Source organism: Strigops habroptila, chromosome 22 (genome assembly GCF_004027225.2).
Source record: "Strigops habroptila isolate Jane chromosome 22, bStrHab1.2.pri, whole genome shotgun sequence".
Lineage (NCBI taxonomy): Eukaryota > Metazoa > Chordata > Aves > Psittaciformes > Psittacidae > Strigops > Strigops habroptila.
In genome coordinates this window covers 2518257-2544380 of record NC_044298.2, presented here as the reverse complement: position 1 = coordinate 2544380, position 26124 = coordinate 2518257, and the positions used below count along the sequence as shown (strand labels likewise).

General features: G+C 61.8%; 1 protein-coding gene across 1 annotated transcript; it reads right to left on the bottom strand.

Annotated features, from left to right (window-relative positions):
- Positions 1–1401: 1401 nt before the first annotated feature.
- On the bottom strand, positions 1402–22528 carry KIRREL1 (kirre like nephrin family adhesion molecule 1). The gene is made up of 15 exons (XM_030473939.1): positions 22319–22528; positions 8914–9063; positions 7989–8138; positions 6899–7056; positions 6659–6809; positions 6012–6117; positions 5746–5894; positions 5541–5668; positions 5328–5454; positions 5136–5236; positions 4845–5043; positions 4586–4693; positions 4328–4467; positions 3894–3971; positions 1402–3794 (listed from the first exon to the last, which is right to left on the bottom strand). Exons 1-15 carry the CDS (start codon positions 22374–22376, stop codon positions 3324–3326), a joined length of 2274 nt encoding a protein of 757 aa, XP_030329799.1. The 5' UTR covers positions 22377–22528; the 3' UTR covers positions 1402–3323.
- Positions 22529–26124: the final 3596 nt, after the last annotated feature.

Here is a 26124-nt window from a genome sequence, read left to right as displayed (position 1 = left end):
CTCTCCCTGCCTGGCGGCTTTGCTGCTGTGGGATGGGTTTTGATGCAGCTCCTGGCCCCTGAGGGCAGGACATGTTGATCCCTGGTGGAATCCTCCTCCCAGATCCCAAAATCATGGGGATGACGGCAGAGGGTTCACCAGCACCCCCCCCCCGCAAACTCCAACCCTCCTCCTCCCCATTGTACCGAGCTGGGAACAGGCACATGGGGATGGAAGCGAAAGAAATCCTGCAGCCCATCCTAAATCCCACCTGCTCCAAAGGAGGGAAGGGAAGTGGGAGGAAGAGCAAGGGAAGAGGAGGCTGGGGAATAGCTTGGAATCCATTGGGATGAACGAGGCAGTGGCAAGGAGGGCAGGGTTCTCTCCTGGGGGATGGAGGCAGCTCCTTAGCAAGGAGACACCTCCAGGGCTTGGATTTGGTGTGTTTCTGGAGCTCCCGGCTTGGTTCACACGGCGGCGTTGGAGTTAGCGCCGTTCCGGCTGGAGGAGGAATGTAATGTTCTCCTCTGTGCCCATCCATCCGTCTCTCGGTGCTTCCATCGGCCCCGCTGCTCCTCGCTCCAGCAAAAGCCATTAGGAATGACAAAGCACCTTTCTTTTGGTGTGTGGTTTTCGAGATGGGTCCCGGGAGCAGCAGGGAAATTGCCTGGTTCATGCATAATAAACCAGGCGTGGAAACACAGCAAGTAATGGGCTCCATTTGGAGGGAAACAAAGTCGTTAAGTGAGGCTGTTTGCAGGGGGTTGTGCAAGGAAAACAGCGATTATGGATCTAACACATCAGGCTGGGCTGGAGGAGCTCCAGGGCCCATCCTGGCATCGGGTCCGGAGGAGAAATAGGTTGGAAAGAGCCTGGCTGCTCCCTCGGCAGCTTGGAGGGGTCTGTATGGGGTGGGAATGGGGACTGGGATAGGATCTGAGGCAGAAGCTCTTCCCTGTGAGGGTGCTGAGGCGCTGGCACAGGGTGCCCAGAGAAGCTGTGGCTGCCCCATCCCTGGCAGTGTTCAAGGCCAGGTTGGACACAGGGGCTTGGAGCAACCTGCTCTAGTGGAAGGTGTCCCTGCCCAGGGCAGGGGTTGGAGCTGGAGGAGCTTTAAGGTCCCTTCCAACGCAACCCATTCCATGATTCTATCTCTGAAACCACCCTTCAGGTAGCTGTAGGCTACTCTAGTGTCACTTCAGGCTGAAGAGCATCCCTCAGCAAGAGGAGGCTTCTAGGTGAATGGGTGATGCCGTCAGCATAGCAAACTCACCACCATGGGAGAGCAGTGGGAAAAGCCAATCCTTTGGGTTGGGAACTTCCACGTCCCCGGTGCCACCATCGGGGCAATGTGACTGTTGTGCCCCTGCCACCCGCCCCATCGCGCTGCTCCCACGGGACAAAAGCGACCCACAAACCCCCTTTTTGGACCATTTATATTTATATATATATATAAAAAAATTAAATATATATAATATATCGTGTTTAAGACTAAAAATATAGTACAGAATATTTAAAAACAAAAGAAAAGGAAAAGGAAACATAAAAAAAAATGGGAGGTTTTGAGGGGGGGGCTCACAGATACGTGTCTCTGGGGGTCTAAACCAGCCTGTGCTAAGGAAGGGGCCCCTCGCCCAGAGCTTTGGGGTGCTCCCATGGAGTTGGGGGGCTCACCCCGAGCGTGGGGGGCTCACCCATGGCCGGGGGGGTCCCTTCCCCACCCCGGGTGAGGTTGGATTTAAAGCTTCAGCTTCTCTTTGCGGCGCCCGGGGTGGCTGGTCCCGTGCTGCTGCGGGGGTATTGCTATCGATGTGGGGGTGCAGCATCCCGAAACGGGGCTGTCCCCCCCCGGGGGGTGCAGGGGAGGGTTTGGGGGTGTTGGGGGGGGGGGTAAATCAGGCACCATTGCAAGAAATGGCATGTGGTCCTGCAGTCGGAGGCTCAGGCTGGGCGCGGGCTAAGGGCTTGGCCCGTGCTGACAGTACCTTGTGGCGGGGTGAGGAGGAGCAGGGGGGCTCAGGGGATCCCCAAGATGTGCTGGATCCAACACCCCCTTCCCAAACCCCCCTGGCAGCCCCTTGGAATCGTACCTGGATCCAGGGGTGCTCAGTGGGATGGGGACCATGATGCACATCCCCATGAAGCAGATGGGGACAGGGCTCGTACCTAATCCAGGGAGGGGGCTGCAGGGGCCCAGGTTTGGGGGTCCCCATCCCAAAAGCCCATCCCGTGCCTCCAAAGCTCATCACCCCCCCCAGCTCACAGGGGTTATTGGGGTCCCCATCGCCCTGGTGCCTCCCTGCTCCCACCAGGCTTGGTCCATGGCTCCATTGGATCACCAAACCCTCGGGAGCGTGCCAGGGATGGGCTTGTGGAGCAGCGACCCTTGCTGGTGGCCTGGGGGGTGCTCACACCCCCATTTACACCTTTATATACATTCAGAAGAGGGGTCCCCCATCCCCACACCAGCGGGACCAACGGGGTGTTCTTGGGGTGGGTTTAGGGTGACACCAGCGAGGTGGAACCTGGCCACTGCCCATCCCCAGCTCTGAGTGTGCAGACAATGGGGTTCTACAGCACCCCCGGGACCCCTGATGGGAGTGTGGGGCTGGCAGTGGGATGGATGGGAAAGGGGAAGCCGGCCCTGGGTGCGGGCTGTCCCCAAAATCAAGGCACAGGGAATGGGAATGGGAATGGGAATGGGAATCGGTTGGGACGGGGCTTTTTTTGGCGTTGCCTATATGTCTGTACCTACAGCCACGTGTGCACATACATATAGCAGCTCCCTCACAGGGATGGGATGGGATGAATGGGATTGGATGGGATGAGATGGGATGGATGGGATGGGATGGGATGGGAGGGATTGGATGGGATGGGACGGATGGGTTTGGATGGGATGAGATGGGATGGATGGGATGGGATTGGGGGCTCTGGGGGCACCTCATGTGCAGCCCCTCGCTCCTGCAGAGGAGCTGGATCAGGGGACCCATGGAGGAAGGATCCAGCCCCACAGAGCTTTGGGGGGGGATCCGGGGGGATCCGCGTGGACCCGCACGCACCCACTGAGGCTGAGGGGTGGGGGGGTTGGTTGGGTTGATGCCCCCCAACCCTCTCCCTCCATTGGGAAGGTACCAAACAGAAAGAACCGGATGAGTGGAAGCTCGAAGAGACACGGGGCACGTCCCCGGGGGCAGGGTGACACGTGGAGTCCAGCCACCGGAGGAGAAGCCGCAGGAGGGTCAGGATGAGCCCCTGAATATCAGGGGACAGTCGTGAGGTACCTGTGGACCCCCCTTTTGCCCATGGCCCCTGCTCCGGCGCCGCCTCCCAGCCCCTGCGCGCCCTCAGACGTGCGTCTGCATCCGCTGCTGGAAGCGCTGCCCGTAGTCCGAGTGCTGGGAGGTGTAGGAGAAGCGCGTGGCGCTGGCGTACTTGCCCATGGGGTCGTAGGCATCGTAGGGTGCCCGCTCCAGGTTGGGGGGCTGCCCATAGCCCAGGCGGTACGTGGGGTACCCGGTGCCAGTGGGGAACGCCGCGTGGCCGCCGTAGTTCTCATAGGAGAGCTGGCTCGCGGTGTCGCCGGCGGCCGTGCCGGGCGCGGGGCCGGGCGCCGGGGCCGGCTCCGGGGTGTAGTCGGCGGCGGGGCCGCGGCTGTAGGTGCTGAGCTGTGCGTAGCCGCTGGAGTGCGACAGGCGCGAGGGCGGGCGCGTGTCGTAGCGGCCCGTGCCCGGCGCCCGGTAGTCGGCGTAGAGCACGGTGCGGGAGGACGGGCGGTCCTCGTGCGCCCGCACGTTGTAGTAGCCGTTGGTGGGGTCCTGCCGGGGATGGGGGGAAGAAAGGGGTGATGGGGGTGATGAAGGGGAGGGCTCCGCTGAGCATCCCTCAGCCACCCAGGCCCTGCCCCGGCGCCAGACCTTGAGCTCGTACTCCTCGCGGGTGTCGATGGTGTCACAGCGAAGGTCCTGCTTCAAGTCCACGTCGTCCTTGAATGACTGTTGGAGAGCAGGAAAGGGATGAGCTTGTTCCTCCAGAGAATAGTTTGGGTTCAAGGGAGCTTAAAGCTCCTCCAGTTCCAACCCGGGACACCTTCCACTAGAGCAGGTTGCTCCAAGCCCTGTCCAACACTGCCAGGGATGGGGCAGCCACAGCTTCTCACTTCAACCCATTCCACTTCCCCACCACCCTCACAGGGAAGAACTTCTTCCTTATCTCCAACCTGAATTCCCCATTTCAGTTTGAACCCATCACCCCTTGTCCTATCGCTCCAGTCCCTGATGAAGAGGCCCTCTCTATCATCCATGGTCCCATCTATCCCAGGGCAGGGAGGAGGCTGCGGGGTGTCCCTCACCGAGTAGATGGCCTTCATGACGCGGGTGGCCGTGGACACACTGGCCGTGTCCTCCTCACGGTCTGTGTGCAGCGTCAGGGGCTCCCTGTTCACCGTCTCCACCTTGATGTCCAGCTTGCGCAGGGTGACGTCCTTGCGGCCTGGGGACGTGTGGGACCGGGGATGGACGGACACGGCCACCGGCAGTGTCCTCCCACCCTGTCCCCATGGGTGGCATCCCCTGCAATGAGTGCAGACCCCGCCGTGCCCACCACTCACTTCCTTTCCGGCGCCGGTAGAGGAAGCAGGCGAGCGCCACGAGGAAGCTGATGACGAGGATGCTGGCCCCGATGGTGGCCCCGGCGATGATGCCCACAGGCAAAACCTCTACAGGACATGGGGAGACATTAGCTGGGGACAAGGGGACAGGGCACTGCCAGGAGGTGGCCATGGCACAACGGCTCCATTGCCTTCAACACCCAAGACCGAGCCAGGCTCCCCGGCATTCTGGCGTGCCGCGGTGCCATCCCAGTGCTACCTTTCTCCTCCAGTTGGATGATGGCTGTTCCCGGCCCGAAGCTGTTCCAGGCCGTGCAGTTGTAGCGGGTCTGGAAGTCGGCATCCATGACGTTGTTGATGGTGAGGGTGGAGAGGACCCCGCTGCCCGTGTTGGTCCTCTCCACCGTGTACCGCTCCAGCGTCCCTGCCTCCAGAATGTTCTCCTTCCAGGCCCATGCCTGGCCACAACGGGGTGGGAACAGGGGTTTGCATCAGCACCCGCAGCTCGGGGTCACCCCCAGCACCCACATGTCCCCAGCACGGCACTCACGATGCGGTCTGGTGGCGGCGTGCTGCCGATGAAGCACTCCACCTTGCCGCGGTCCCCGCGCACCGCGTACTGCACGGCCTCACTCGAGATGATGGGGGGTCCTGTGGGACACAAAGTGGGGGGCTTCACCTGAACCCCAGCACTGCTCAGCACCCACCACGGGTCAGGGGCTGGTGGTGGGGACACACTCACCGTTGACATAGAGGGTGACCTCGCGCTCGCCGACGCCGATGCGGGGCACGATGGCTTTGCAGATGTACTGCCCCGCGTCAGCTTGAGTGACCGACTTGAGGTACAACTGGTTGCTGTTGCTCAGGACCTGGGTGCAAACACCATGGGGACATCCAGGAGGGGGCCCGGGGCACCCCCCGACCCCTCCATCCCATCTCACCCACCAGCCCCTACCATGTTGGACTCCTTTTTGGTCCAGGTGAGGGTGAGCGGCGGGTTGCCGGACCACACGCACGTCAGCGTCACGTCGGAGCCGATGTCCGTGATGGTGGGTTTGGGGTCCACCACGATCCGAGGCGCAACTGGAGAGGTGGGGAGAGGGTGTGAGGGGGTGACAGGAGCCAGGGGGGTGCCAGGGATGTGGGGCTGCCCCACTCACAGTGCACGTCCACCAGCGTGCTGACGTTGGTGCTGCCGATGTCGTTGTGCACCTCGCAGGAGACGGGCTCCGTGAAGAAGGTGTAGTCCACCTGCGTGTCGTACTTGTTCTCCTTGGCGTCCTCGATGATCACCCCCCCTTTGGCCCACCTAGATGGGGGCAGACACCCAAGGTGGGCGTGTTTCAGGGGGGCCCCTTTGCCCCTGCCATTCCCATAGGATGCTGCAGCCAAGCAGGAGTTGGGGGGGGACCTGCTGGAGCCTCACCTGTAGCCTCTGATCTCGGGGTTGGCGGTGGCCATGCAGGTGAAGACGACCCTCTCGCCCTCCTGCACCGTCTGGGGCTGGATGGACAGGGTGACGGTCGGGGGGTCTGTGGGGAGGGTGGATGGAGAGGCACAGGCTCAGCATGGCCCAGGGCCAAGGCACAAAGGGACAGTCCCCCTGCCCAGTGCTGGTGGCATCGCCTCCTCCCCACACTGAGCAGGACATCCCAAAAGCTCTGATGCCCAATGGGCATCCAGCATCCCTGCCCATCATGGGTGCTCACTGTGGGTGCCCTGCATCCGCACCTGATGTGGGCACCCAGCATCCCTGCCTGGATTGAGCACCCAGCATCCCTGCCTGGATTGAGCACACAGCATCCCTGCCCATCACGGGTGCTGGTGGTGGGCGCCCAGCAGAACCTTCCCGCAGCAGCCACTGGAGGTCGGTGTTCTCCACCAAGTCCCAGCCCGGCCACCAACTGGGTGGGAATGTCCAGATGGACACAACCCCTCTGCGGGGACCCAGCTTCACCCGCGGGGCCGGGGCACCCGGGGATGTCCACATACCCCAAGAGCTCATCTCCAGCCCCGCCAATGCCGCCACCGCCACCACCAGGAATCATCCCGGCCCCCCCGACATAGACTCACGGTGAACGTTGAGCTTGACGAAGGTCTCCTTGCCCGCCGGGATGGCATCGTTGGTGCTGCGGCAGGAGAACACCCTCCCGATGTCCAGGTCCGTTGGGTTGATGGCCAGTTGGCTGGTGGTTGTCTCCCTCTTGCCATCGGCCAACACTTCCTGCCAAGGACATGGGATGGTCCCATTGGCTCCCAGCACCATGCTGGGGACATGGGGTGGTGCCGAGGGGATGGATGTGGGTGCTGTACCGTGCTGGTGATGGCTCCATCCTGCTGGAGCCCATCGCGGTACCAGATGATGGTTGCCGCTGGCTTGGCGCTGCGGGCCCGGCACGTCAGGTTGTACGGTGTCCCAGCGCGCAGCAGGATCTCGGGGGCTCCATCGATGGTGGGGTCCTCGGGGGGGACTGTGGAGGGGAGAAGGGACATGGTGGGAACAGGGGGAATGGGGTAGTGGGATGGGCAGAGATGGGATGTCCCCATGTCCAGTGACCTCAACACCCACAGGAGCCCCCTGTGCCCAGGGACCCCCATGCCTGGGGTACCCCCTGCCCTGCCGCAGCTGAGCCCTACACTGGGCAGCGGATGTGGGGGGACCCCACTGAGCTTGGCAAGGAAAGCTCTTTTGTGACCTGGTCGAGTCCATGATTCAATGCCAGGGGAAGGAGGATGAAGAGGGAAATAAAGAAAGAAGGAAAAGCAGAAATCCCCCCGCCCCTGCCCCCTCATTCCTGCAGCATTTCTGCTTCAGTTCTGGCATTTTCTTCCCTTTTCCTAAGCCCCCAAAGTTGGGAAATCCAAGTTCCCTCCGGCGGTGCCGTAGCTCAGCCCCGGCGTGAACAGAGCAGGAGGCTTTAAAGATAAGGGCACCGGAGGCTGCCGGAGGGGAGGGGAGGCACAGGCAGGGCCAGCGCTTCCCACACCGCTGCCTGCATGGCCTTGGGACACGGGGGGGCTTGGGGCATGGTGGGGACATGGGGGATGGTTGGGACATAGAGTATGGGGGGGACACGGGGTACAGTGGGGGACATGGGGGATGGGGGGACATGGGGGATGGGGTGACATGGGGTACAATGAGGGACATGGGGTATGGGGGGACATGGGGGATGGTGGGAACATGGGGGATGGGGGGGACATGGGGGATGGGGGGACATGGGGTATGGGGGGGATATGGGTACAATGGGGGACATGGGGTATGGGGGCAACATGGAGTATGGGGGGCACATGGGGTATAATGTGGGCCATGGGGTACAACTAGGGCCATGGGGTATGGGGGGGCCCTGAGGTACAATGGGGGCCATGGGGCACGGCGGTGACCCGTTCGGGGGCTGTGGCTTACTGAGCACGGTGAGCTTGGCGCGGCGGGAGCGCAGCGCCGCCTCGGTGGCCTGGCACTCGTACACGGCGTCATCGGAGAGCTCGGCATCGCTGATCTCCAGGTTGTACTGCCCCGAGTCCGCCGTGCCCACGATGCGGTAACGCGGCCAGGCTGCGGGACAGCGCAGGGCGACGGGTCACGCAGCGCTCCGGGGTCTGGGACATGCTCCACAGCCCCCTTTTCCACCCCCTGTTCATGGAGCAGCAGCTCCGGCCCCCTTGGGTCCAGCCTGGGCAGAGCTGGGGGCTGCCGGCTTGCAGGAGGGTCCCTGCCTGTGCCCGGTGCCAGCCCCAGTGGGGACAGGGGCAGCCAGTGGGGATATGGGGGTCCCTGGTGAACGTGGGGTCTCTGGTGCATGGGGTGTCTCTGGTGAACGTGGGATGCTCAGTGCATGCAGAGACCCCAGGGCATGCAGGGACCCCAGTGCCCACTGGGACCCCAGTGCCCGCAGGGACCCCACTGCCTGCAGGGACTCCAATGCCTGCAGGGACCCCAGTGTGTGCAGGGACCCCAGCGCCTGTGGGGACCCCAATGCATGCAAGGGACCCCAATGTGTGCAGGGACCCCAGTGCCTGCAGGGACCCCCATGTGTGCAGGGACCCCAGTGTGTGCAGGGACTGCAGTGCCCGAAGGGACCCCAGTGCATGCAGGGACCCCAGTTTGTGCCAGGACCCCAATGCATGCAGGAACCCCAATGCATCCAGGAAGGAGCAGAGCATGGGTACCCATCCCCACACAGTGCCCATTCCATGTGCCCCACCGCAGCCGGGAACGCTGCACAGGGAGCTGGGAATGCTGCAGGAGACGCAATGCCCAGTGAGAGCTGCCCATGCGGTGACAACCCCTTCCCTGCACAGTGACACCCCCAGGGCTGCCCCACGGGTACCTTTGAGCCCCTGCCCCATGCCCAGGGCGAGGCCGTCTTTGGTCCATTGCACGATCCCGGAGTAGTTGAGCACCACACAGGAGAGGACGATCCTCTGCCCGGCCACCACCGTCTGGTCCTCCGGCTCCTCCACGAACCGCGTCTGCACCGCTGCGGGCAGAGGCGGGGGCTCAGCCGGGGCTCGGGGTGCGCCGCACGCCCGGTGCTCCGTCATGCCGCCGGCTCCGGCACCATTCCCAAGGGAGGTCTCTGCTGGGGCTTGTGCCGCGGTTGGGATTGATCCCGGTGCCCCATCACGCGGCCAGTGCGGATCGAGCGGGACACGGCGGGGGGGGGGCCCTGGGGCAGGGATGGGCAGCGGGAATGGGGCATCGCAGGGAGAAGCCGCCTCGTCCCGGGGGGGTTCTCCCTGAAAAGGCTTTTTCCTAAAATATCCAAATGATTTCCGCTGTGGAGCGGGATTGGGGGAGGCAGAAATCCCTTGGGATGAGCGGGCTGTGGGTAACAGAGCTGCTGCATGGCCGGGTTGGGCCTGGCAAGGCATGGCATGGCACAACGGTGCTGGCATGGGCTGGGATAAGCCAATCCATGGGGTCTGGAGCTGGAAACGCCCCAAGATCCATGTGTGGTATCTGCAGGTGCCAGGCTGTGCTGGCAGGCACCCCCAGAACCCCAGGATGGGGCACCCGAGGATGGGGTACCCCGGGATTGCTGGCACATGATACCCAGCATCCCTGGGATGGGGTACCCCAGTATTCCTGGGGCCTGGTAACCCTGGGATTGCTGAGACATGGTACTCAAGATCCCTGGGATGGGGTACCCCCAAGTCAGGCATCCCAGGATCCCCAGGATGGGGTACCCCAGCATCCTCAGGACTTGGTATTCCAGGATCCGCAGGATGGGGCATCCCTCGATCCCTGGAATGAGGTACCCAGGGATGGGGTACCCCCAGTCCAGGCACCCCAGGATCCCTGGGTTGAGGTACCAGGAAGGGAGACAGAGCAGGGACACAGGCAGGGAGGGAGGTAACGGGAAGGAGAGAGTGGGAGAGGCGGGGGAAGGAGGGGAGGGATGGAGCAGGGATGGGGGGAGCCTGGGGGGGGGGGGGGGAATAAAGCGCAGAGCGGAGATCAAGGTGGAAGATGCCTGGAGAGAGGTGGGAGTGAGGGAAGATCAGAGTGGGAAGAGGGAGCAGGAGGAGCAGACAGCACGGGGGGGGACCCGCAGCCCTCTGCCTGCATGGCCTGGCATTGGCACGGGATGGGATGGGATGGGATGTGGGTGGTGTTCTCAGCAGATGAAGGTGACAGTGACCGGCAGCGAGGACCTGGATGCTCTGCCCTCTTCCAGCCGTGCCAGCATCCCTGGTGTAGAGCATCCTGCCCCTGCCCAGCCCCAGCCTGGCTGCTAATCCCGGCACTGGATAACCGCGAGCTGCAGGGATTGAGGCTGCAGCTCCCTGGGAAGCAGCTCCTCTTCCCAGGCAGGATGAGGATGCTCCGTGATACCCACCCGATGCAGAGGGGATGCAACCCCCATGTCCAGCACCAAAACACCCATCAACGGGACCCTTCTGCACCCCAGATCCTCAGGGCAGGGGTCAGCGGGTGCCGGTTTCACCCCCTTGGGTGCCAGTGTCACCCCTTTGGGTGCCAGCCGAGGTGCTTGGTCACTAGCTGTTTTTTGGGGTGCACCTTGCACCCTCTGCTCCTCGAAGGGGCTTTTTGGGTGCCTCAGGGGACCGGGTGGGGGGCTTTGAGTGTTCCTCCCCCTCAAATACCCCCCCCCCCCCCGCTCATCCTGCTGGGAATGGGAATGTTTAGTCTGGATCCAGGGCCAGCGGGTGCGGGGGAGGCCGCGGCACAGCCAGAGCCGAGAATTCCTTGTTGTGGGGCCTTGACATGGCACGGGAGAGACGGGCGCTTCCCCAGGGCTGCAGGCTTAAAAGGCAAAGAGTGTCCCCCCCCGTCACCATGTGTCCCCCCATCACCATTACCCCCCTGTCACCATTACCCCCCTGTCACCATGCCTCAGCCCTGGCACCACGGAAGGCGGGGGTTGTGTCACAGTGGCTTTGGGCTCTTATCAAGCATGTGCGTGGGTACACGTGTGTGCGTGCATGGGAACATGTGGATGGGTTGTGGAGGTGAGCATGAGAATGTGCATGGGAATGCATCTGTGTGCATGGGAATGCACGGGAGCATGTGCTTGTGTGCATGAGAATGTGCACGTGTGCATGGATTGTGCATGGGACCATGTACCTGTGTGCATGGGAACACAGGTGTGTGCACACAAGAACACGCCTATGTGCCTGGGAACGTGCCTGTGTGCATGGGAACACGCACACGTGTGTGGAAATCCACATGTGTGCATGGAAACACATCCACATGTGCACGAGAACATGCCTGTGTGCAGGGGACTGTGCCCGTGTGGGGTCCCCGTGGGGCTCTGGGTGCCCGGGGCGGGCCCACGCGTGCCCCACACATGCCCCACACTTGCCCCACACGTGTCCGCGGGCGCAGGGGCGCGGGAGCCGCATCCCAGCCCTGTCTCCCTCCATTTCCCAGGCGCGGGGCTGACGGAGCCCCGGGGCGGCTGCTCCCGCCTCGCTCGCTCCCTCCCTCTCCTGCCGCTATTAAGGCCGGGTTCAAAGCCGAGCCCTGGATGCGCGCTGACAGCTCTCAGATGGAGCCAAATCTCCGCACTAGAGGCTTTGCTTAGTTTATTATTATTTTATCTCCCTCCCTCCTCCTCCCTTCCTCCTCTCGCTCTTTTCAATGGAAGCTTTTCCCCTTCCCTCTGCCCAAGTTGTTCCCTTCTATTTATACTGGAGGGGGGGAAGAGACGGGAAGGGGAAAAATAACCCCTCCACTGGCTTTATTCTGCGGGAGAGAAAAGAGGATTTGGTGATTTGGCTTCCTCGTGGCTCTGCCCGGCAGAGTGGGATGGGAGGGATGGCGAGGATGAGGCCATGGATGTGGCATCACTGTCCCCGTCACCATCGCTGTCCCTGTTCCACTGTCACAGCCCCAGCACCCCAATCTGCTCCTCACCCAACCCAGGCTAACAAGCACCAATCGCTGGATTCCACCAGGAGCTGGTGATGGGGAAACCGAGGCAGGGATGGGGCAGCACCCACCGGCAGCACCATGGGACATGATGGATCCCACCAGGAATGGGGATGCAGCCGCTGCGGGTCCCATCCTGGCCGGTGCTGGCAGAGCGGTGCCGCTCCTCGCCGCCGGCGGGATGTGCCGGTGGAGATGTGATTATCTCTGGCACATCTCGGTGCTCTCCCCGCTCCCCGTGTCGGGGCTATTTTAGGCTCTGGCAATTTGGGGCTTTCAGCTAAAGCTGGTGACATCTCAGGGCAGGGATGTGGGGGGCTGGTGAGGGGCTGGGACCCCCCGCCCTGCTGCACCCCACTCTGAGCACAGGGATGCGGAGCAGGGCTGGGATAAGGCTTCCCAGTGGGATCCTCGCCTCGGGGGTTCCCCCCACCATCTCCCACAGCATTCCTGGTCCCGGCAGGAGCCAGCCCCGCGCTCCCAGCAGTAAATGGGTATTTGCTGGAGAAGGTCCCCGCTGCCATCGCCGATTTATGAAGCTCCTTCACTGCGGTTATCCCGGCACGACAGCACCGGGCGGGAACGGGCCGAGCCGGGCGCTCGGGAAGCAGCTTGGCAGCAGGAGCCGCTTCCGCTCCTTGTTCGGAGTCACTCAATGCCCTCTTCTATCTTCTTCTCTTCCCTCTTGGCTTTCGAACGTGAACGGAGCTGGATGGTGGGGGGCAAATGGGAAGCCCTGGAATGGTGATGCCGAGGGTACCAGCAGCTGGGGATCCATCCCCATCCCGGCCACACCATTGGGGGGTCAAAGCTCCGTTATCCCCCCGGCTTCATCAGCAGCCCCTGGCGCATCCTCATCACAAAAGCATCGGCCCCATTTGACCAAAATCTCTCTCCCATAATCCCGCTCTGATTGACATTAATTGAATATTCCTATCCTTTAATTCCTCATTAATTAAATCCCGCAGCCGCTGCTCCATGTTGTGCGGGGAGCTGGCAGCATCCCCACTGTGCCAGCATCCTCCATGGCTGGTTGTCCCCATCCCTGTCTCCATCCCCATCCCGCTGCCTCCGGACCCTCGGCCCTGGCTCTGCTCCTGGGTCCTCCCCATCCCGGCGGGAACGGAAAGTATTTCAACACCATCATATGACGCCAGCGCATCGTTGGCGAGCGCCCAGCGGGTGCTTGGGAGGCACCAGGACGGGGCCGCATCCAGCCTGGTCCCCCCAGCACCATCCCGGGGGGGGATCAGCCTTTGACCCCCGCTGCGATGGCAGAACCGGGGCTGTTTTACCCCAAACCCACACTGAAAGGGGGAGAACCAGGCATGGGGGGCACTTTGGGAGACCCCCAAACCCACGCATGGACCCCCCCATGGCTGCGCCATGCCTCAGTTTCCCCCTAGGCTGCTGGTGGGGGCTGCTCGGTGCCTCCCTCTCCGCTCCCGGAGCCGGTGGTTGGGAATCTCTCCGGGGAAAGGATGCTCCAGTTATTTTCATGTTTTAAAAGGCAAAATTATCAAAACAAATGAGGAGGAGATTGGTTCCCCTCCTCCCTCCCCACCCCCTCCCAACAGCAGCGGGTCCCCTTGGCCGTGCCCCCCAACACAGCATCCTCCGGGACGCTGGGATGGGCACCCATGGTGACCCCATCTCCTCCGTGTCCCCATCCCTCTGCTGCGGCGCCGGCTTCTCCCATAACCTCATTTCTCCCTCCCCAGCCCAGTCACCAGCGCTGGTGACACCAATCTCACAACAAACTGAGCAGCTCATTTCCCATCCCATCAAATATTCCACCTCCATTATTCCCAGGGCAGGGAACGGGTGCTACTGTGCCAACACCTCCGTGTTGGATGTGGTACCCTGGGTACCACTCCCTGGGGAGCATCCCCTGGTTGCCATGGTCACAGGAGATGCTGGTCCTCCCAGGGAAACTGAGGCACGGGGCTGAGCGAGATGGATGGGAGATGGGGAGCTCACCCGGCTCCTCTTCCCAACCCATCCCTACATTTTCCACCTTTTCTGATGGAAGATGGGCCGAGGCCCCGGGTCCTCATTAGACGCAGGGTAAAAATACACAACATGGGCACCACGCAAACCCATTTCCAATTAAAATCTCTTTGGGAAGAGGCATAAATACCAGGGGAGCTGACGTGCTGGAATTGGGTTCCAGTTTGCCTTCCCGAGGAGCCTTAAATATTCCCCTTCTCATAATAATAATATAAACCAAAAATGAACTCCCAACTTACGAAACAACATATAAATTCCCCTCGTAATTACATTACTTTCAGCGCTGCAAAGATGCCAATAAAATATAAACCAGAGCTGGGCAGAGGCAGAGGAACTCGAGAAGGAATGGAATGAAGTGCTCTAGTGCGGCATGGCAAAGGAGCCAGTGGGGCTGGGCCCCCCATTGCTGCCCCACGGCACAGCACAGGGTCCGTTCCCCGTCTTCATCCCAAGGGGACCCCAGTTTGGGTGCCAGTGGGAATCACCACATCCTGCTCCTGCCCCTCACGTCCAAGCAGAGGTTGGGGGGATCTAGGGAGGGTCTTTGTCTCGCTCCCACCCGCCCCACGCTGGGACAGGACCCAAAGTTGATGGAAAAGCTCCGGCCCCTTTTTCCTGCTGTTAATCCCGGTGAAAGGGGGCAGCCAGGCAGAAAGACAAAGGGCTCGGTGGGCCCCGCGCGGGGCGAGGCGGGGGCACAGGGACACAGGGACACAGAGACACGGGGACATGGGGGGCACAGGGACATGGGGACATGGGGGGAATGGGGGGCATGAGGACATGGGGAGAATGGGGACATGGGGAGCACTGGGACACAGGGAAATGGGATATGGGGACATGGGGACATGGAGACATGGGGACACATGGAGGGAACAGGGGGAATGGGGAACGTGAGGCCAGTGGGCAAGGGTTGAAAGGGGCAATGTGGGGGACGTGTGCTTGCATGGAGCATGTGTGTGTACATGTGTGTGCATGTGTGTGCTCACAATGGAACACGTCAGTGTGTGTGCACATACAAGCTTCATGCTTGCACGGGAGCACATGTGTGCACCAGCTGTGTCCTTGCAGTGGTGTACATGTGCACATCTGTGCATGTGTGTGCACATGCCTGTGTGTGCATGCGTGTGCTGTGGGCTTGCACGGGAACAGCCGTCTCTGAGAGCTGGGCACATGCATACAGGCCACACGTGTGCACACACATGTGCAGCCGTGTGCACAGACACCCTGTGCCACCCTCAGGCCCTGCAGCACCCCAGGGTGCTGGGATGTTCGGGGGGGGCAGGATCAGAGCTGCCTTCACCCCCAGCCCTCATCCTCCTCCTCCCTAACCACGGCCTGTGTTCCAGATGTGTGGGACGCTCCAGATGTTGCTCCCAGCCGGGTTTCACCTAACCCCCCCCCCCCCTGCAGCACCCCAAGGAGCCCCCCCTGGGTTCAGCGCATCCCTTGGACCCCCCGTCACCACACAAGGGCCTGGCAGAGCCCCCCAAGTCTTCCTCCCCCCTCCCAGTGCCAGGGCTGCCAGCGCTGCTCCATTGGCTGGAGTTCCATTAATTTGTGGAATATTCCTGGTTGGAACAATGTCTAATTAAGACTTTTGTTTGTGTGTGCAAGCAGGCGGGGGGGGGCCTTTGCTTTGGGAAAGGGGGGGGATAAAGATCCCAAATCATTAATGAAGGGGAAGAGGGGGGGATCTCTGGCATCCTTCCACCCCTACAGATGTCTTAATGAGACAGCTCTTAATAATAATGGGATTATCATTCCCATTGAAGCGGGACGGGCAGCTGGGAGAGCACGAGGAGGCGCCCAGCCGGGCCCCTGCATCCCCATGGATGGAATAGGGTGAACCGGGAGCTCTCCTAAGGGATGGGGAATGGGGGGGGTGATGGAAACTGTGCCTCAGTTTCCCCATGGGCAGCTCAAAGGTGGTGCTGGGGGGAGAGGAGGTTGAATTCCATGGGTTTAATAAAACCCCTGAATCCCAGAGGAAATAGGTTGGAAAAGAAGGGAAAGAAAATCGATGGGGCTGGGGCTGGATCCCGGCCCTGCTCCCTCCCCGCTCTGCTCCAGCAGGCAGGAATTCCAGCTCCTTCCTCCCCATCCATCACCCTCCCAGAGCTGCGCCCCAGCACCCCCAGTGCATCCACATCACATCCCAACCAGCCACGTGCTCCCTGTGAGGATCTGGGGCTCTGGGAGGCCCCACTTAGGATAAGCTGAGGGGGTCCCGTTCATGTTGGAGGTCAGGGCCCCCCACATCACCCCAAGGTGGGTGCTGCGGTCCCCACAGCTTGGCGGGTCCAAGCATCACATGAAGGGGCACAGGACATGGGGTGTTCCTGGGTTTGGGGGGGCTACAATGGGGTGACCCTGGGTTTGGGGGGACACAGGGCAATGGGTGACCCTGGGTTTTGGGAGACACACACAATGGGTTGACCCTGGGTTTGGGAGGACACAGGGCAATGGGTGACCCTGGGTTTGGGGGGCCACATCGGGGTGTCCCTGGGTTTGGGTGGTCAATGGGGTGTCCCTGGGTTTGGGGGGTCAATGGGGTGTCCCTGTGTTTCTGGGGGGCCACAGCTCTTGCACCCTCCCCCCGGGCTCTGCAAACGCTGCTCAGGAGGAGCCGGAGCCGGAGCCGGAGCAGAGGGAGCAGCCCTGGCTCCCGCTCCCGCTCCTGCGGTCAGAGCCCAGCGATGATCCCACAAGCCTGGAATTTGAGGAATTTCCTGCCAAGGCTCTGGAAGACGAGGGAGAGAACGAAAACCCTGAGTTAACCCTCGGCTCCCCGGCGAGAGCGGGGCAGGGGCCGGGGGCGCTGGGGGGGACAGTCAGCGCTGGGGGGCACGTTCAGCTTTAGGGGGCACATTCAGCTTTGGGGGGGTCACATTCAGCTTTCGGAGTGCCTCTCGCTCCTCTCACGCTGCTGCATGTGGAGCTGGATGAAGGGCCTAAGTCCTGCACTGATGCGAGAAGCAAAGCGCTTCGTGCCTCAGTTTCCCCACTGCAGCCCTCCTGCTGTGCCTCAGGGAGCCCCCCAGCACCCAGCACATCACCCTGTGCCCCCCACCCTGCCTGAGACCCCAGCAGGGGCTCAGCACCCTCCCTGGGACACGCAATGGGGCTTTGCACGCCCAGCACCAAGGCTGACAGCGGCGCGGGATGGAAAATCCTCTCCCAAAGGTTTAGGACTATGGTTTTATACCAAATGCACTGGAAAGGCCGAGGGGGGGTCATAAAAGAACTAAAAGGGGAGGGAGCAAAGGAGGAGGCAGCTGGAGCCCCCCGTACAGGGTTCAAAGGGTCCCATTCTGCCCGGGGCAGTGATGGGAGCTGGGCACCAGCCCCATTTTACCCTCAGCACTGGGCTATTCCCGTCCCCAGCTCCGCGGGGCTCCGGTACCCGTGAGGACACGCTCAGAAGCAGCCTGGGCAGGGGGCAGCCCGAGTGCCCCCATCCCACCGCTCCCATGGGATGGGGCTCGCTGGATGTCCCCATGCTCAGAGGCCAAGTGCTGGGGCTGCAGCCTTCATCCTGCTCCTCTGCATCACCCCGCTGCCCCCCTCACCTCCCGGTGATGCTCCTGTGCCCCATTGCACCCCACGCGCTCCCTTGCACGCTCCCTTGCACGCTCGCACACTCCCTTGCACACTCGCCCGCCCGCACACACTTTCCCGGCTCCTTTTCTTCGCCGTTCCTATGGCAACCCCTCCAAGGCACACAACCGCTCTCCGACTGGAAATAAAAGTTGTTTTTCCTCCCCTCCTCCTTTACTCCACTCTTCTCTCTCCCCCCCCCTTATTTTGATTTCCATTTGGATCATAATCCGCCCGTTGCCATGGCAGCACTGGCAGCCCTTTATGTCCCAGCCCTTGCAGAAAAGGCCTCTCTCCCCCTTTTTCCCTTCCCCAAGTGGGTTTGCTCCTTAAATCCCTCCTTCCTGCCATCCCCTCGCAGCAGTGACCCCGGGATCCAGCCCGGCACCAGGACCTGGCATCACCGGCTGCGCCACATCCGACGCCACGCCGACGGGACCTCAGCGGCGGGTGGGTGGAAAGGAGCTTGGCTTCCAACTCCCAGCCCCGATAGATGCATCCCAGAGAAGTCCAGGCTGGATCCTGGAGCAGAGCTCCAGCCCTTTTCCAGATATCCGTAACTCTGCCCATTGCCCGGATGCTCCTGAGCATCCTCCTCCATGAGCTGGTACCCAGGGGTTCCTCATCCGAGCATCCTTCCCCACAGGGTGGTACCCAGGGGTTCCTCGTCCGAGCATCCTTCCCCACAGGCTGGTACCCAGGGGTTCCTCGTCCGAGCATCCTTCCCCACAGGCTGGTACTCAGGGATTCCTCGCCCAAGCATCTTCCTCCATGAGCTGGTACCCAGGGGTTCCTCATCCGAGCATCCTTCTCCATGGGCTGGTACCCAGGGGTTCCTCATCCGAGCATCCTTCCCCACAGGGTGGTACTCAGGGGTTTCTCATCCGAGCATCTTTCTCCATGGGCTGGTATCCGGGGGTTCCTCATCCGAGCATCCTTCCCCATGGGCTGGTACCCAGGGTTTCCTCACCCAAGCATCCTCCTCCATGGGCTGGTACCCAGACGTTCCTCACCTGAGCATCCTCCCCATGGGCTGGTACCCACAGCATCCTCACCCGAGCATCCTCCCCATGGGCTGGTACCCGGTGCTTTCCTCTCGCCCATCCCATCCAGAGGGTGCCAAGGAGGGAAGCGCCGTGGCTCCCGCTGGCAGCAGAGGCTGATCCCTCCATCCCCTCTGCCTTGCCCGCGCCGTGCCCGCTCCTGGCTGGGAGCAGGAGGTTATGAAAATGAGCTGCGTGCCCAGGAGACTGTAATTATCTGCTAAGTGCGAAAGCTGGAGTGATTAATTAAGAGATAATAAAAAGAAAAGGAGGCTGGAGAGGGAATAACGGATGCTTTGATGATAAAACCTGAGGTAAGGCAAGCAATTAGGGGAATCTTTATGGAGCGTTAGCTATAATCCCTGTGTGGCGGGGGGCTGGACGCATGGATGGATGCATGGACAGACCCACGGACGAGCAGAGAGGCCAAACAGCCTCCATGTGCCACAGTGCTGCGACCGGAGCTGGCTCCGGCATCCCTTGGGATCTGCTCACTGGGATGAGGAGGATCCCAGGCAGGATGTAGGCCAGGAGGACAAGCTGGTTTGGGATTGAACCAATCCTGAATGAAAGGATGGGAATCTCAGCTCCAGTGGGAGAGACGTGCCCAACGACACCAATTCCACCTCCGGATGGGTGCTTTGCCACTGGATGGACCCACAGACGGCTCCGGATCCCGGAGGCAAGAAGCAGGATGATGCTGGGAGCTCCGTGGCCGGGCTGGCTGCCTCCCCTCCGGCACCGGCTGATTCAACCCTGGCACAGGCCGCCCGGGCAAGTCCCGGCACGGGGCTGCGGCTGCCACGGCAGAGCCCATCCCGCCGGCTCCGAAGGCAGCGGGGCTGGATCCGGACCCTTCCGTGGGGCTGCGGCGCGTCCCTGGCTCCCACATGGGAAGACGGAGCAGTGCCTGGTGGGGACAAGGGGCTCCGTCCCCTTCCCCCCTGCTCTGAAGGTGGGAAAAGCATCGGCAAAACCCACCAGCCCCAATCCCAGTTGCCAAAATGGTTTCCTGAAGGGTGGCTGCAGGGACCCGCCATGGATCCATCCTCTCCACTGAGGGGCTTTGGGGACAGGGGTCCCCAGGGGTACAATGGGGGTGACCTGGGGTCCTGCCAGAGGGGACATGGGCACTGGTGGCTGCTGAACACAGCGAAGCCAAAACAGAGCCAGAGATGGATCAGCTCATCCATGGGAGCAGCTCTGGAATGAGGGTACGTGGATGGTGGGGTCACCCCAGGCAAGGAGACACCCCCAGGATCGGGGCCACCAGCACCAGCACCGGCCCCACAGGTAGGGTGGGATGAACCAGGCAGGGGTTGAGTGTCACCATCCTCCCTTCCTGCCACATCTGAGCCCTGGAGCATCTCTTGGGGGCTTTCATTACTCTGCAGCAGCCAATGGTCATCTTCAAGCCACATCATGGCCCTGGTGACGTGTGGGAGCCGAGCTGCCAGCAAGGGGGGACAGGCAGGTGCCCACCACCCTCCCCAGCACCACCAGGACCTTCCTTCACCTCCTTCCCCCTACTGCAGCCACCGAGTGCATCAACAGCCTGGGTTGGGGCCAGACAGGGTGGCCCGTGCCTTGTCCCCATCCCTCCTGCCCTGTTCCCATCCCTCCTGCCCTGTCCCCTTCCCTCCTGCCCTAGAAATCGGGGGCTGAGTGGCCACATCCCTCCATCCAAGCCCCATCCAAGCCCCATCCAAGCCCACCTGCAAAAGCCACCAGCAAAGGGACCAGCCTGACCTCAAACCACCCGGTGCCACCCTGACGGCACCTCCCAAGGGACTGGGGCTCAGCCGGGGCATGCAGTGAGTGTGCCAGGCCTCAGCACCACACACGAGCCGCTGTGTCCCCCCCGCTGCCACCCCACCATCACCCCCCAGCTCTGCCCCTTCGGTTTGGCTGCGTTTAACAGGGGAGGGAAGGGGATGGGAGAGGAAAAACCCACCGAGAGGAAACGAATCAGCCAGAAAATGAATAAATATTTCAATGTGAGGCGCAATCACGGCGAGTGATTGAAACGGGGGGAAGAAGAATGGGATTCATTTAGGGAAGATACAGGGAATTATGTAGGGAGAAATGAAGAGGGATGAAACCCATCCAACATCTCGGTGTGCAGAGATGTGAATGGCACCGACACCCCCCAGCTCCTGGGGCCTGAGCAGGGGGAACCCCGAATTCTGCCCTCCCCCAACAGCACCCTGCTTTAGAGCAAGGCTTGGAAGCAAGAGGCAAACTTGGCGATGGGGAGCACGATGGGATGGGGCTGCTCGGGTGGGAATTGGGGGTCACAGGGACACCCTCTCTCAGCCCCCGGGAGCTACTATTGGGAATCTCCCTCTTCCCAAGCAGCGATGCTGGAGCTGGGCCCCTCTCACCGACGGGATCCACATGGCACCGGGCGGGAGAGCGGGAGCTTTTGTTCCTGGGAGGGCAGCGGAGCCCCACGGCGCGGGGGAGCCTGGGACATGCCCCCCCCGGTCCCCTATAAGAGGCTTTACACGCTCCTTTAAACCCCGGGTCGACTCGGAGCCTTTTTTCCCTCCTCCCGGCATCTTAGCAACGCCGCCTCCTTAATTAAAACTGAGATTGGATTTTGGAGCTGGGAAGGAGCCGGAGGCCGCGCGGGGGGGGGGGACGGGACCTGGGCACAGGGTAATGCCCAACTCCAGCCCTGCTGAGACCTCAGCAGCTCGCTGCACACATGGATCACATCCCCATGGCCCCCGTAGGGAGGCTGAGCTTTGGGGAGGCCCCGGGGGGCGGGGGGGTGCCCCCCACCCCGCTCCTCCCGCTCAGCCTGACCTTGGCTACAGAACCCCCCGTGCCTCAGTTTCCCCCGGAGGGTGCAGAGATTTGGGGGTCAGATTTGGGGGGGCCGCGGAGGGGGGGGAGAGAGCAGCAAGACGGGAAAGCAAATGGGGGGCAGAGGGGGCCCCACGCTCCCCCCAGCACCAGGGTTGGGAGCTGGGGATCTTGGTGCCCCTCACCCAGAGATCCCCCTTCTGATCCCCATGAATGGGCTCCCCACAAGCATCGCCATGGTCGGGCCCCCATCACCCTCAACCCTGGGTGTCGTTCCCCTCCCCCAGCAGCCGGGGTGCCCAGGGCCGGGTCCCCATTGCTGGAGCACCCTGGGGTGCCCTCGACCCCCTCCCCACATTCCCACATCCCAGCTCCGCTGCTCACCCGCACCCTTCATCCCGCACCACCGGCGGCACCGGGAGCCCCGCGGGGCCCCCCCAGTACCCAGATTGGGGGACACACACAAGCCCTTGACCCCAGAGCGGGGCATCCAACGGGAGCAGAACCGGGGGGAACCGGCGCAGCCCCGGGGTGGGGAGAACCGGACCCGGCTCCACCGGGACCCCCTCATAACGGCTGGGGAGGGGTCCACGAGGAGCGGCCGCGGGGTACCGGGAGATGCTCTGGGGATATGGGGGGATCTCACCGGCCCCAGGACCCCCCGGCCCGACCCGCGCCGCCGGTTCCCGAGGGATCGAAGCCGCCGCGCTCCCACCCGGTCCCGCTGCCATCCCGCCGGGATCGGAGCCGCTGCCCGCGGCGCGGCTGGAGCGGTGCCCGCGGAGTTGGGACTCGCACTTCGGGCGGCCCCGCGCTGCCCGGTGCCGCTCCCCGGCTCCCGATGGCCGGTGCCCGCTGCCCGGTGCCGGTACCCACCTTGCCCGCGGGTCCCGGCGGCACTCAGCAGGCAGAGGAGGATGAGGAGGCTCCGCATGCTCCCGCCCCGGCCGCGCTCCGGGCGGGGGGTGGCCGCTGCCCCGCTCCGCGCCCGGAACCGGCCACAGCTCGGCCCGGGGGGGCCCCGGCACCGGCACCGGCACCGGAACGGCCCCGCTGCGAGCGCGAGAGCCCCGAGAGCGGCGGGGGCGGGGCGGGGGCGGGGCGGGGGGAGGGGGGGAGGGGGAGGAGGGGATGGGGGGTGGGAACACCGGGGGGGGGGGGGGGCTGCAGCCGCGGGGTGTTGGCGCGTGTTTTGGTGCACGCGGGTGTGTGGTGGGGTGTGCACATGTGTGTTTGGACATGTACATGTGTGTTTGGACATGTACATGTGTGTTTGGACATGTACATGTGTGTTGGGGTTCATACATGTGTGTTGGGGCATGCACATGTGTGTTGGGGTTCATACATGTGTGTTGGGGTTCATACATGTGTGTTGGGGTGTGTATATGTGTGTTGGGGGTCATACATGTGTGCTGGGGTGTGTATATGTGTGTTGGGGTGTGCACATGTGTGTTGGGGTTCATACATGCATGTTTGGGTTCCTACATGTGTGTTGGAGTTCATACATGTGTGTTGGGGTGTGTATATATGTGTTGAGGTGTGCACATGTGTGTTGGAGTCCATACATATGTGTTGGGGGATGCATACATGTGTGTTGGGGGTACGTACCTATGCGTTGGGGTTCATACATGTGTGTTGGAGTGCACACATGTGTGCTTGGACATGTACACACATGTTGGGGTATGTACATGTGCATTTGGGTTGATACGTGTATGTTTGGGTTCATACATGTGTGTTGGGGTGTGCACATGTGTGTTGGAGTTCATACATGTCCATGTTGGTGTGTGTACATGTATGTTTGGTTCATACATAGTGTGATGGGGTGCATACACATGTATTTGGGTTCATACACGTGTGTTTGGGTTCATACATGTGCGTTGGGGTTCGTACATGTGTGTTGGGGTGCTCACATGTCTGTTGGGGTGTGTATATGTGTTGGAGTGCATACATGGGTGTTGGGGTTCGTACATGTGTGTTGGGGTGTGCGCTTGTATATGTGTATGTGATTGTTGGGGTGCTTATGCCTATATCAGGGGTGTGTATCCACGTTATACACGCGGGGGTGTTTGCACACGTGTGTGCACGCGTGTGGGGGTGTCTGTGCCTGTGTGTTGGGGTTTTTGCATGTGCAGACTAGAGCAGGTTGCTCCAAGCCCCTGTGTCCAACCTGGCCTTGAACACTGCCAGGGATGGGGCAGCCACAGCTTCTCTGGGCACCCTGTGCCAGCGCCTCAGCACCCTCACAGGGAAGAGCTTCTGCCTCAGAGCTCATCTCAATCTCCCCTCTGGCAGGTTAAAGCCATTCCCCTTGTGCCGTCCCTGCATCCCTTGTCCAAAGCCCCTCTCCAGGTTTCCTGGAGCCCCTTTAGGCACTGGAGCTGCTCCAAGATCTCCCCTTCAGGAGCCTTCTCTTCTCCACATGTGGCAGCAGCAGCTCTAATGGGCATTTCTAGAGGGGATCCCCCTGCCCTGGCCATGGGGAGCACCCTGGGGTGCTGCAACCTGTCGCAGGGGCTGTGGGGTGACACGTTTCCCCTGCATCCCTGGGGTGATGCACGACGTGGCCCTCAGCTCCCTCCTCTTCCTCGGGGTCTTCCTTCCTTCGGCTTTGCTCCAGGGACCTGCTGCTCCCAAGGGGAATTTAATGGGAGTAGATGGAGCCAGGGAACCCCAAATCTATCCCAGCCCAGCCCCGGGGGCACCAGGAGCCATCGTGGTGGCTGCAGGAGCCGAGATGGATGGTTGCAATAAAGAGATGGCTTGGGGGTGACACAGGTTGTGTCTGGATCGGCGGAGGGGGGACACGGACATGGGAGGTGTCCATGGGGACAGCATGGCCGTGCCATTCCCAGGCATTGCCCAACTCTTCCCTTGGCACCGGGGGGTCTCCGGGGATACAAGGAGGAATTTGAGTGGGAGAGGAGATGACGTGGGGAGGAGGATGAAGGAGTTTGTGGAGCAGGGAGGAAGAGGAGAGAGGTCAGGGAGGAGTGGCGGTGGCCGGGAATGTGCTGACGGCAGGAAAGGAGAAAGCTGCCACGTTGGCTGCTTGGGAGCACTCCCTGGGATGAGGGGGAGCAGCAGTGGGACCCCCAGACCCCTAAACCACAGCGGGCAAAGTCCCCCCGGGCCCCTCATCAGGCCCATCACCCCGGTGTCGGGGCGCATGGAGCAAGCCCATCCGCACCAGATACCCCAGCCCCGGGAGGGCACACCCTTGTGGCGCTGTCCCCAGGGTCCCCATGGGCTCAGAGGGAGCCGGGGGGTTCCAGCCCTGCGTGGAGCTGGGAATGGCGCTGGCAGTGGCTGTGTTGGGAGGCAGAGCGGGATCTCCCGCGGTGCGCGGCGGCCCATCGGTGCCAATGATAATAACAATCATCATCATATTTATATGGAGCCTAATGGCTCCGAGCAGCTTCCAGAATCCATTTGGAGGCAGCCGCTCGCTTTTCCTCATTCCCAGCGAGGTGCTGGAGCGGAATGGCCAAGGAAGCTGATTGTTATCCAGCCCCAATCCACACCGGGGGAGCCCCGGAGTGGTGCAGTGCCCCATGATCCCATGATGGTGGAGGTGGGATGGAGGGGAAGGGTTGGAGAAGGGATGGAGGGGAAGGCATGGAAGAGAAGGATTAGAGGGGAAGGGATGGAAGGGATGCAGGAAAAGGGATGGAGAAGGGAAGGAGGGGAAGGAATGGAGGGGAAGGGATGAAGGAGAAGGGTTGGCACGAAGAGATGGAGGGGAAGGGATGCAGGGGAAGGGGCTGAAAAGTGATGGGGGGGAAAGAATGAAGAGGAAGGGATGGTGGGGAAGGGATGGAGGGGAAAGGAGGGAGGGGTTGGCACAGAGGAGAAGGAATGGAGGGGAAGGGGTAGAAAAGGAATGGGGGGAAGGGATGAAGGGGAAGGGATGGTGGGAAAGGGATGGCGGAGAAGGAATGGAGGGGAAGGAATGGAGAAGAAGCAATGGAGAAGGGATGGAGGGAATGAGGTGGTGGGGAAGGGAAGGGATGGAGGGGAAGGGATCAAGGGGAAGCAATGGAGAAGGGTTGGAGGGGAAAGAATGGAGGAGAAGGGATAGAGAAGGATAGAGGGGATGAGATAGTGAGGAAGGGATGGAGGAGAAGGAATGGAGGGGAAGGGGTGGAGGGGAAGGAATGGAGGGGAAAGGATGGAGAAGGGATGGAGGGGAAGAGATGGAGGGGAAGGGATGGAGAAGGGATGGAGGGGAAGGGATGGAGGGGAAAGGATGGAGGAGAAGGGATCGAGGAGAAGCGATGGAGAAGGGATGGAGGGGATGGGATTTCACATCCCTCTTGCCGTGGCACAACACCAGGGAGCACAATGATGTGAGATGTTTTGGCTCCTGAGAAGCTCCTCAGTAGGGAAAGGTGGGTGAATTCTCACTGAAATCAGTGGCCAGGCAGGAAAAGTCTGCTCCCAGCCCCACGAGAGGTCTCTTTACGATTATTATTCCTTCTTTCCTTTAAACAGCACCCGTGGCTCCCACTGGTGTGCCCTCCATCCCTGTGATCCCCTGTGTTCCCAGCTCCCGATTCACAGCTGAGGGGGATTTGCAGAGAGCTGCAGGAAACCCAATTTCCTATGGAAAAGCAGCTTCTCTTCGCTCCGGCCTCCTTCCCCCCGGCCAAGAACTCCTCAGCTCCTTGGCTGGTTGGAAACAG

What these genes read in the sequence shown, in the direction of transcription:
- KIRREL1 (XM_030473939.1), bottom strand. Translation starts at nt 22,376, where the DNA reads ATGCGGAGCCTCCTCATCCTCCTCTGCCTGCTGAGTGCCGCCGGGACC. An exon ending in CGCCGGGACCCGCGGGCAAG is followed by an intron (nt 9,064 to 22,318) that starts GTGGGTACCGGC and finishes CTCTGCCCGCAG; the next exon opens with CGGTGCAGACGCGGTTCGTG. An exon ending in TCATGAAGGCCATCTACTCG is followed by an intron (nt 3,972 to 4,327) that starts GTGAGGGACACC and finishes GCTCTCCAACAG; the next exon opens with TCATTCAAGGACGACGTGGA.